Raw genomic sequence first — 12245 nt, forward strand, 5'->3', positions numbered from 1 at the left:
ATCTTTCATAGGAAGCATATGCAAACAAGACACGTGCAAAGTTGGCCTCCAAATATGAATTGATTTATAGGTGCAGTTTGGGGGAATTCAGACCCAGCTGTGCTATATATGTGCGATAACCTTGAAAATTTGATCATTCTTTTGATCTTAAAACACCCACAGGTGTTTCTGTCCAGTGGTCTATGACTTTTGCAGAGTAATGTAAATAGTGTAAAAAAAATAGCAGTAATTCTCAGCTTTATATCAGAGAATAGTATCATCTTTGAGTGAGTGATGGGTTTAGTCATACATCGGACTATACATTAAATATAAATGCATTTGGGTTTAAATGGCTTTTTTATTTTCTGCTCATGTTGTTCTCTGAGCATCCAGGTGAAGAGCGCAGCACTGCTTTAACCATGACACCAGAGATTAGCCGCCCACCTGCAGCGCTCGTAGGCAGACGCAGTAGAGAGGTTGAGTTAGCCATTGATTAGCGCACAGGGAGCCGGAAAGCTGAGGCAGTGCAGTGTCTGATAAAGCCTGATAGAGGATGGGCACTCCATTCTTCTGTGTCAGGGTACATTATGCAGAGCTGCAAATTTACTTCATTTACATTAAACATTGCTGACTCCACATGCAACTTATTATAGCAACGCAGACCGACTTTTCATACGGACCTCGCTGTGCCGTTCCCACTTTAGGTAGTCATATGGGAGGAGATTGCTGCTAATCTATCAAAGGGACAAAATACAGAGTGGTTAATGAGCAAGCTGGGAGGTGTCTGTGGACATCTGTCATTGCTTGCTTATCAATATTGCATGGTTGGCTGTCTTGTTGGTGTGTGTGTGTGTTTGTGTTTGTGTGTGTGTGTGTGTGTGTGTGTGTGTGTGTGTGTGTGTGTATAAAATTATAAATTACCAGCTTCTATAAAGTATCAACTACTGCAATTGAAAACGTAGGATTTGAATGTCAGATTATTATTCTAGTTTTGGCACAGTATTAGCAGAAGAAAAACAATTGGTTTAGCCTTTCTCCACCCACAAGTGCATTCCTTCCTAGCAACTGTTACGAGGTTAGACAGACTTTACAGAAAATTCCCCAAAATAAGCCTGATGAAAAGTGCACTGTAGCTGTTTTGAGCAGTTTAAAATGGTATTAGCATATGGAGTAGAAATTCATTTTTGGTACCTCAGTTGTGGAAGTTTTCTTTGGTCAAGGATGTTCTGTACTCAACTTGAATTGCTTGATTCCATTCACTTGCTTTTATTGGTGAAATGCATAATTGTGTTGTGTATTCTCTGCTTTTCTGTGTTCTAGTGAAGATAATGTAAATGTTACATTCATGCATGGTTTGGATTGGCCACATTAGTAAACGGGCAGGTAGGCAGGGCAGCAGAAACATGTTTCTGGTATATTTTATTATATGAATATTGATTATATTATCATTGTGATGTGTTATCTTGCTTCATTACACATAAAGAAAAGAGAATGAATGCAATTAAAGACTAAACACAATTTTTATATATTACAGCCCATCCCACCTCTTCCACAATTCGCACGATTTAATTGCATACTAGCGGCTCCCTGACACCTGGAAATTACATACAATCGGAATTCTGTATATCGGACTAAAGCGTTGTGCAGCTATGATCCAAGGATCGATGGTTTGAATCTTGGATCATGCTGCTTGCCATCAGCAGCCGGAGTCCAAGAGGGCACAGTTGGCCTTGTTCTGGGGTTCAGGGGTGGGTTGATGGCACCGGCATCTGTTATCTGTTGTACCAGAGCTGGGGGCAGTGCTGCATCAGCAGCGGTGGCTGGTTTCACATGTGTTGGAGGAGACGTGCTAGTCTTCACCCTCCTAATGTTGGGGCCAATGCTAGTGACCGAGGGAGTTCACACAAACAGGGATTGGGTAATTGGTCCTAAAATGACTGGGAAAGTCATTTGGCACTAATGTACTGTTTAGTATGTTGGAAACACGTTCAGGATGTGTGCTTTAATGGTCATTGTTGTGCTTGTGCAGGACTTTGAGCTGAACACAGAATTGAAGATGGGTGTAATGGGCCTTCTGGAGGAGGTGCTGAGAGATCCAGACCTCCTCCCTCAGGAGAGAAAAGCCACCGCAAACATACTGAAGTAGGTCCCATTCATATTGCTAGTATGCTTTTTTACAGCAGCTGTGAAGAATAGAACTCCCTTGAGGTCACCTTTTGAAGAAGTCTTGCTTCAGTGTCTCTATATTGCGATTCTCTCTCACTCTTTGGCAGTGCCCTTTCTCAAGACGACCAGGATGATGCTCAGCTAAGGATAGAGGACATCCTGCAGATGGTGAGCTGCGTCCTTTCATTCTGACATTCAGTTACACGGCTAGATGTGTTTTGTTCTTAACCTGCTGACCTTTTGGTAGTTGCACAAAAGGCCTTGTGAGTGATTTTTTTTGTGAAATGTTTGTTATATTCCTATGAATTCAGTTGCAATTCTCATATGATGGATTTACAGACAGACAAACAGACACTTGGAATTATTTGTCATATTAATGCTTTTGTCATATTAATACCTTTTATAATATCAGACCCCTGTTAATAGCAACCTAATCATTATCTGGTACACTGTGTGGACAAAAGTGTTAGGACACCTGTAAGATGGACATTATAGAAAGGTTTACCAAGAATAGATAAATAATTATGTAACTGCCACATATGCATTAATAAATTCTGCTAATATTATACATTTCCTTTGTGGCTAATAACCTATCATTGCTTTCATCATGCTTTCATGTATCATATGTAAGTCTGCTATGATGAATGTTTGTGGACATTCTTTCTAATGAATTCATTCAGCTACTTTAAATTGCACCCACTGCTGACACAGATGTGCAAATGCACACACAGCTTGTCTAGTCCCTGTAGAGAAGTACTGCCAATAGAATAGGACTCTCTGGAGCAGATAAACATGAATGTATTGGTACCATGCCTAATGCCAGGTGTGGGCTAGAGGGGTGAAAAGCCCCCCCACCATTGAGCTGTGGAGCAGTGGAACTGTGTCCTCTGGAATTATGGTGCTCCATCCAATACTTTTGGGATGAGTTGGGGAGTTGGGAATGATCTGATAATCCAACATCTTGACCACACTAACGCTCTTGCCACTGAATGCAATCGAAGCCTCACAGCAATGCTCCAAATCTAGTAGAAAGCCTTTTTCCCTGGGCAGTAGAGACAGTTACTCCAACATAGGCAAGATGGTGTATGTTTGGGTCCAACTTCATAGTAGGGGTCCAGTTCATGATTTTTAATGTTTTTCCACAACCAGATTTATTTAATAAGAATTCTAAATTTTATCAGTAAAGAGACTTAGAGGTTTACATGGGTATTTACTCACAGCGCTGCTGTCATTCAAAAACCATTTTTGCTGTTTTCACATTTTTGACACATTTTGAATCTTTTTTACTTTGACTTCCACTGAATGTTAAGAAGTTTTTTTCCTCTCCTGTAAATGTATCATATTGGAGATATGAGGTTTAGAAACTATATACATGTATTGTTTATTCACTGGGTAAATGTACTGCACTGGGACAACTACAGACCAACCACTGAAGAGCCTGTACTACTTGGCTCAGAATCAGTGCATATGAAGAAGGTCATGACCTTAAAATGAAAAGATGTGATGTTTTTTCCTCAGCCTTAAAGGATTAAATACACCCCCTCTGTGGTAGACTTGAGAAAGTCATAACTCTGTGAAAGTCATGAAAGTCAAATCCTCTTCAATATAGTATCGATTAAAAATCACACGAGTTGGGAGGGAAATGTAGAGGAGAGAAAATAACCGAGTGTTCACTTCCCCCATGGTGGAGCCTGAGCCTAAGAAGCAGTGTCAGACTGAATTAGACATTCAAACAGTGAGTCTCACCGAGCAACAGGCCCATAATTACAACTTCAGGCAGTGAGACTGTTGCTTCTGCTTCTTTTCCCTCCTCCTCGAGCCGTCTCTGGCCAGACTCTAAAGGCAGCGCTCCCTTTGGGACATTTGCCAGCAGCACAAAGACGCTTATTCCCACTGCTCTCTCATTCGGAATGTGCTTAACTCAGTATTACATTTCAAAGCTTTTCCAGATAAGCTTGCTTCAGTGACAAGCCTTTCATTTGCAGATCACAAAACAACTATCCATGTGTCAGCAAACATAGCATCAGGTTCTCTTACAGTATACACTAAATGTTTGTGGACACCTCTTCTAATGAATGCATTCAGCAACTTTCAGTTGCACCCATTACTGACACAGCATGCTGACACAGATGTGCACAAACACAGCTTGTCTAATCACTGTAAAGAAGTTCTGCCAATAGACTTGGACTCTTTGGATCAGATAGACCTATTGACACCATGTCTAATGCCAGGCATGGGCTAGAGGGGTATAAATCCCCCCCAGCCATGAGCTGTGGAGCAGTGGAGCTGTGTTCTCTGGAATGATGGTGCTATATTTCATTGCTTTTTCAAATTACTTACTGAGGATGCTTGCCATATGTCTAGTGGGAGTTAGTTCCAAAAGCTAGGCCTCAGCACATCTTTGGTGTCTTTGATGATCTTTGACATTTTTATGGAGCATACTGAGTTAAATGGTCTGATATGTTGGAAGGTGCTGGTCAATTAATGGCCTTAAAAACAAATACAAGAACATTTTTCCAAAATATATATTTTGTATTATGGGAATTGATTATCATCCTGCATTCATGTCACATCATACAGACACTTGGCAGGGGTGTAAATATATGCACTCACACGCTCTGATCTACACCTCAGTGTGTGCCCTGGCACTAGAAAATTCAGGCTACTAATTACAAACATAGTGTGTGTTGTCACAACTTGAATATATGTGGGGGGTGTCTGGACTCTCCCATGCCATGCTTGCATTCTTGCCATCCCTGTTAATTGAACATTTGCAGTGCAGAACACAAATGTAGCCCAGATACTGTAACGGCTGATTTGTTCTAATTTAATTTTACATCTGCAGTCGTGTTTTTTTTTGTTTTTGTTTTTTTTCTGGTTTTCCATGTTAATTTTTCACAAATTCATTTATAATCACTGGTATATAATTCAGTTTAAAGCAAACCATTATTGACAATAATATTGTTAATAAAGTGTCATACAAAGTGGCTTAGTCTAGTAGTGATAATTAATATTTGATATATTTTGTTGCTGTTAAGCAAAAACCATGCATCTCCATTTATACTGTTTTTCATTTATTGATAAAATCTTATATGGCAGATGTGTTTTTTTATATTGTGCTAAAATTCCAAAATGAATGGAGCAATAGAAATTCTCCAGAAGGACTTGAAATAAAATCTTTTAAAATTGGCTTTCATTGAAAGTTAAGAAGTTCTTTTCCTTCTCCTGTAAAGTGGCAATTTTGGAGAAACAAGATTTTTGCATGTCAGCAAATAATATACTAATGATATAATATACGATATACAATACACATACATACTGAATCAGAAGGCTTCCAGAAAGCAAACATCCAGATCCTTTACATGTCGAGTAGAGACAGTCATTGTGTGCAGTGTGTTGTGTTCAGAATATAGTTGTCATTAGTCATTAAGTCATAAGTCATTAAGGAGTATTAGAAGCTAGCCCTGTTGGTAATTATATTATCATTGTCATCATCATCATCATAAACGTGAGCTTTTATAGGTGGATTAAGATCACAATCAGATATTTTATTACTAGAATCCTGCAGATGATTATTGTTGGCCTAAATTGACTTATGATCTTATGAGTATTGTGTTTTATAGGCTGAGTGCCCAAAGGCAGAATGCTTTGAATCACTGTCAGCGATGGAGATAGCTGAGCAGATCACTCTCCTGGACCACATTATTTTCCGGAGCATTCCTTATGAGTGAGTGACCAATAGGCTCATCCCTGAAAGAGACTGGATTTGGAGATTTTATAGTGTAAACTTGTGATTATTTAAAATATTCTAAATTGGACAATTTCTAAGAATGCATAAGAATGCTTGATTCTTATCTTTATAAGATGTTGTGGTGAAAGTAAATAGCCTATTGCTTCTAGTTATAACTTAGAAACTGCTATGCCAGTTTGGGGCCCATGTAAAAATAAAGTGGGGTGCAATGGTGTCTTGTTCTGTCCAGGTTTTTGTCTGTGACTTTTTGGTTCTGATGTTCTGCTTTTAGGGAGTTTCTGGGCCAGGGCTGGATGAAAATGGACAAATCTGAGAGAACTCCCTACATCATGAAGACCAGTCAACATTTCAATGATGTGAGAGCAAAGGCATAATTACTACAGCTTGTTCCAGAGTAAAGTTAAGGTCTGTGTGAATGTACATTGTTTGCACTGTTAAAGAGATTTTTTCTCTCTCTCTCTTTTTCTTTTTCTCTGTCTGCTGTTGCAGATGAGTAACCTGGTAGCCTCTCAGATCATGAGCCACACAGATGTAGGCTCCAGGGCCAGCTCCATAGAGAAGTGGGTGGCCGTAGCTGACATTTGCCGCTGCTTGAACAATTACAACGGTGTGCTGGAGATTACTTCTGCTCTGAACCGCAGCGCCATCTACAGGCTAAAGAAGACATGGGCTAAAATCAGCAAACAGGTAAAGAGACTCTCTTAGAGCTCCACTAGCTTTGCATTGTAATGTTGCACAACACAACAAGGAGCTTTTCTGCTTGTATAATAATTGTGATGGGAATATAATGAGTGATATGAATCCCATATAACATGCAGGTAAACATAAATACACAAGAAATAACGATTTCTCATTCTGAAGAAAGTATTTGAGATCCTGTGAGCTAGTGTAAATAACAAAGCTTGGTTCAAGGCTTCTCCTATACTCTTCCAGCCAGCACATGGATGTTCAATACCATTTTAGCAGCTTATCTGATTTACTATTATTAAGCACTGATTTACCAAACTAGGTGTTTGATGAAACGATAAATGTTTCGCTGAGCAAATAAACACTTACCTTCCAGATAAGGAGCTTTTTATTTCTAATGTTCACATATGGACCAACATTTTGGGACACCTACACATCCCACTGACATCCCATTCTAAGTCCATAGGCATTTGTCGCTTTGGCACCTTTTATGCACTATGCACTGCTCCTTTGGCAACCCTGCTTATAGCTTTACATGCTCTTCCATTTTGTGGCTGTTGTGCTGTGGTTCTTAAACGTGTATACTTTTCAATAACACCACTAACAGTTTATGGTAGAATATCTTGGGGGGGGGGGGGGGGGGGTAGGGGGGTAATCGAACCACCTGACTTGTTGCAATGACGCCCTGTTACATACAGAACCACGCTGGAATTCAGTGATCTCTTTAGAACGACCCAATCTTGTTTGTAATAACTGCATGATCTAGGTGCTTAATTGTATACACCTATGGCAATGGGACTGAATGAAACACCAGAATTTAATGATTAAGAGATGTCCTGATACTTTTATCCATTTACTGTATCTCAATAATGATAAATTGATTACTTAATAGGTATCATTATAATAGCAGAATTATAATAAGTTATTTATCTCAAAATAAATAAATAAATATGAAGAAATTAATGTGTTACATTTCCTTTATTACACTTGTGTGTTATTGCACTTTTGTGGATTTGTATTTTGTGTTGTCCTTTACTAATCAGTCAAAAATGTTTAGCTAACAAAGGTCAAATTCTGCTTTCTAAAAATTCTTACTGTGATTGGCTGTTGGCAGAAAGAGCTAGAGAGAGTGAAAGAAACTTAGGCTATGCAAGTTAGGCAAACCCTTTACCCTTGGGTCATCTTACTGTATTACAATAATGATCATACTGACAATACTATAGTTATCAGTATATAATTTAAAAAAGTGACACAAATACTGGAACACTCTGGAAGGATGCTTCCAATACTGGAAGGATGCAGGCTGCTTGTTTTATCGCAGGGAACAGATTAGGGAATAAATACCCATAATGCTCTGTGTCTGAGCTGGCTGAGAGCTTGCTGGATTTGTTTCTGACATAATGCCTTTTTTTTGTCTATGGACAGACTAAAGCGCTCATGGACAAGCTACAGAAGACCGTGTCATCAGAGGGACGGTTTAAAAACCTGAGAGAAACCCTGAAAAAGTGAGACTCTGATTAAAAAAACAAACCTTTTTGGAAACTGGCTTTATTTTGTTCTAAAACTCATTTTTATTGTTTTGTTTCCTTGCAGCTGCAATCCACCTTCTGTCCCTTATCTGGGGATGTATCTGACAGACCTGGCGTTTATTGAAGAAGGAACCCCAAACTTTACTGAAGAGGGTCTGGTCAACTTCTCAAAGATGAGAATGGTACGTTCAGAATCCTTGAAATCCAGGTTATCCAGCATTCCGTCCAGAACTCACACACGGCACAAACTTTTTTAACACCCTTGATTTCAGAAGAAGCAGTGAATGAGCATATAGTGTATGTCAAATAAACTCTGATTTGCCATATTTTTAGATCAACAGCTCCTATAAATGTTGTTTTCCACAAACAGATATCTCATATCATTCGTGAGATCCGGCAGTTCCAGCAAACTCCCTACAGGATAGAGCATCAACCTAGGGTGAGAATGACCATGTATTTACCAGACTTTTACTTAAAGGGAACCCTTAATGTTAAAAAGTGTAAATATGTTGTACATGTCTAATACAAGTATAATATGTTGCATGAGCCAAGTAAATACAGTTGAGTTAACTGCTAGAGTAAACAGAACAAACACTGCGCAATATCATATCACCAATTTCTTTGCTAGGCTAAATTGTATGTGTTTTACCTTCAGACTGGCATTTACTTGTCCATGTTTGTTTAGTAAACTTGTAAACACAGTAAACTTGTTAATAAAGTTAGTTTTGTCTAGAATCACCATAACCAGCTGATTGACTGTATTACAGTGTCTGCTTCCTGAATGTGAAGTGAAGATCTTCTGTTAATTAAAGTGGTCTCATGGCATCTGCACTTTGATGTTCCTTTCAGTTCTGATTCATTATTATTATATTCCTTCTTGTTCTTGTCAAACTGTCCCACATCTAGGTTACTCAGTATCTGCTGGATAAGGCATTGATCATGGATGAAGACACGTTGTATGACTTGTCTCTAAAGATCGAGCCCAGGCTTCCTGCTTGAACCACAGCCTCAGCAGCAGGCAGCCCCCCTTCAAGATGTGCTTCTCTTTCACAAGGTTGTGGTTTCTGTCTCACATTTGATACTGAAGACAGAACGTAAGAATGAAGAATTACCACCGTGGAGACGAAGGTGTGAATGGATGAGGAGAGGAGGCCGAAAAAGTCATTATTTCAGCAAGAAAAATCTCAGTTGAAGTTCCAAATGAAGTGAAGCTGAATGAGACATGAGCTTAGTGCAACTGCCACTGACTTGCAGGTCAAGGATCAAGTGAGTGTTAATGGTGAAAGCAGTAAAATGATATATATATAAGAGGGAGGAGAAATGTGACAATGAATAGAAGAAATGTAGCATGTACAGTAGTAGAACTCTATACCAGAACTTACACAGTGTGTGGTGGTATGGATTTGCTGTAGGGGCTCAAGATCTGTTCACTTATAGGTCATGGTGGTAATTTTGTGCATGAACTGGACTGTGGATTCATTCCATGATTTTTGGCCTTCCTTTAGTTTGTCAGTCGTCAGTCTCAGTTCTTTCCTTTCTGTTTTGCCACAGGACAGTTGCAATGAACCAAAACAAACAGATTGTTATTTTCATGGGTTTTAAGTTTAAAATGAATTCGAATGTACAGTAGCTTTTTACAGATTTTTGCCAGATACTTAATGCAGATTGTGCTTCTTAAAATGATGTATGTCTCTTAATGAACCCCCACCCATTCCTGAATGATATAATGAAGATAAAGCAAAAGAAAATAATGGAAAAATATGGGAAATATATATTTTAAAAAGATGGAAAATAGACATTATTATTATGAAATGCTTATAAGGTGCCTTTTTGCCAGTTTATGAAAAAACAATGTTTCTGCAACAATAGTTACATAGGATATTCAGTCGCTGTAGCAACACAATGTCCGGCATTTCAAACCGATGTATCAAAATTTGGAAATTGCATTGCAGTCGTAAACTTAAGAATCCAGTCATACTACATGGTATTGCTCCAAAAAATCCTTAAATCCTTTAACCCTTCCAGCTTATTCTTGAAAACAATCTTTAGAATAAGATCAGGTTGTAGCATTGAGCACAAATAATGCTTAGGTCATGTTTTGCACTTGAAGTATCAGAGCTAATATCATGTTAGTTGGTAATCCATGGTTGTACAGTACCATTGGGTAATTCTACCTGGTGAAAATGTCTAAATGCTTCTAAATGCAGAATTGATCCTGAATGATCCTCATTACAGCTTCAGAGTAACTCAATGATTCCTGACACTGCAGTATAAGCTCACCAAAACCGAAGGGGCAATATTTCTATCAGTTTGCATGCAACAGACCATGTTTGCATGCTGGAAAATGACATTGCGAGAGATGTTTTGTGTTGGTGTTTCATAGCTGCTGTATAGTCTCTTTTTCTTGAAACCTCAAAAGAATGACAAATGACTTTTCATTGGACTGCACTTTTTGTTTTGTCCATTTTTAGGGTCATGAAAGCTGGAAATTTCATATGCATATAGTTGGCAGAGAACTGTCAAAACTGGCCATAAATATTGTCGCTGTGATGCAAAACCTTGTGTCTCTTCTTTTGTTGTTTTTGACAAAATTTAAATCTGGCAGTTGTGTTTAGTGTTTTTTTTTTTTAAGTATTAGTGGTGACAGTATCACCCTTTCATGATTAATAGACCAATAGAAATGCTCCAAAATGACTTGAAATATAATTATTTTTTACTTTGGCTTTTACTGAAAGTTAAGAAGGTGTTTTCCTTCACCTGTAAAGTTGACGCTTTTCGAGATACAAGGTTTCTGCATGACCACGACAATCTATATCTACCACTGTGCTGTATGAAGACGATCATTTTGTCTGACATAACTTTATTTGGTTAGATTCATTTTTATTCTTCATGTGTGTGTGTGTGTGTGTGTGTGTGTGTGTGTGTGTGTGTGTGTGTGGATTTATACATTAAAAGGTATATGAGTTGTTTCAGGTGGGAGTGGGTCTGCAAAGGGTGGGTTGCACTTTCAGCAATGTAGCGTTGCTTACCTGAGTGTGTAATAGTGGTATTTATTTCTTGACCTATTTATTTGACCCTTTTCTGTATATAGTACGTCACTCACGGGTTTGTTATGGTGATTTCTTTTTTTTTTAAGTAATACTTTAATTTTGCAAGCACTTCTAATGTACTGTTCCACTTTGCAAAATTAGGTGAAAGAAATGTAGCATATTCAATTCATTTAAAGTCCTTTGTCTGTTTTTTTAATTATTAATTTAATGGATTCATCATCCTTTAGTAATGTGCACATAGCATTACTGTTGTGTGCTGCATGTTGGTGCATGTTTAAGCAGGATTCCTCATGTGATAATGCTTTTTGTATGATGTCTAGGTACTATTTGTTCTCTTGCTATTTATTTTTTGCTCACTGATTCTTTCAGAGAATGTAAAGCTTCAGCACTCCGATTTCATGCTTACATTTCAAATAAAAATGACCAAGTGAATTACTGGCCGTGTGTCTAATCCTCAACAGTACAGTGCTGTCACACAGAAGCTGTATTTGAATGAAACTGAATGAATCACAGGTTCTTTACTTTCCATTTAATGTTTATTTGAAGTGTATGTTAACATATTTAATGTAGCATGTTATACTGTAGTGTAGTGACTCAAAGACTCTCACAATTCATTAGAATAAAGGGGACCTTTGCCACCCTTCTGCAAAAATGGAGAGACAAGATTCCGGTGTTAAGAGTCATGATATGCTGGTGCTGCCACCTTGTGGTTCAAAGGGGGAATCGCATGTTTCTTAATATTAAAAGGTTTAATTTCTCTTCAAGCCCTCAGTATACAAGTTAGCACATTGTAGTACATCTTAAAGATCCAGTAAAGCCTCATTAAAATGTGATTATGTGAAAACATTAAGCCAGCAGATAGAAGTAATGTGGCTAATATTACCATGGACCTGTAAGTTGTCCTAGAACTGCCCTCAGAGTGCTGTTGAGATCAAGCACTCTTTTGGCTTTTAGCAGAACTATTTATTCCCAGCTGGTGCGAGTGATGCCGGCATTTCTTGGCTCTTTGACAGTCTCTCATATTTCACTCTTTGTGCAGTCTGAGGCAGGTCACGTAACATGTTTGGACGCACCTACAGAAGA

At 38.4% G+C, this 12245-nt stretch overlaps 1 protein-coding gene across 3 annotated transcripts in view; it reads left to right on the forward strand.

The window, feature by feature from the left end:
* The window catches only part of rasgrf2b (Ras protein-specific guanine nucleotide-releasing factor 2b), a 76907-nt gene extending 65310 nt beyond the window's left edge, over positions 1 to 11597 (forward strand). For all 3 annotated transcript variants that reach the window (XM_072664382.1, XM_072664384.1, XM_072664383.1), the window contains 9 exons: positions 2009 to 2121; positions 2253 to 2313; positions 5769 to 5872; positions 6168 to 6252; positions 6386 to 6583; positions 8009 to 8088; positions 8177 to 8294; positions 8483 to 8551; positions 9019 to 11597. In XM_072664382.1, the coding sequence (XP_072520483.1) occupies positions 2009 to 2121; positions 2253 to 2313; positions 5769 to 5872; positions 6168 to 6252; positions 6386 to 6583; positions 8009 to 8088; positions 8177 to 8294; positions 8483 to 8551; positions 9019 to 9111 (921 nt within the window). In that variant the 3' untranslated portion in view covers positions 9112 to 11597. The remainder of the gene's footprint in view (positions 1 to 2008; positions 2122 to 2252; positions 2314 to 5768; positions 5873 to 6167; positions 6253 to 6385; positions 6584 to 8008; positions 8089 to 8176; positions 8295 to 8482; positions 8552 to 9018) is intronic.
* The last annotated feature ends 648 nt before the right edge of the window (positions 11598 to 12245 follow it).

This window comes from Salminus brasiliensis, chromosome 20, assembly GCF_030463535.1.
Source record: "Salminus brasiliensis chromosome 20, fSalBra1.hap2, whole genome shotgun sequence".
In the NCBI taxonomy this organism is placed as follows: Eukaryota; Metazoa; Chordata; class Actinopteri; order Characiformes; family Bryconidae; genus Salminus; species Salminus brasiliensis.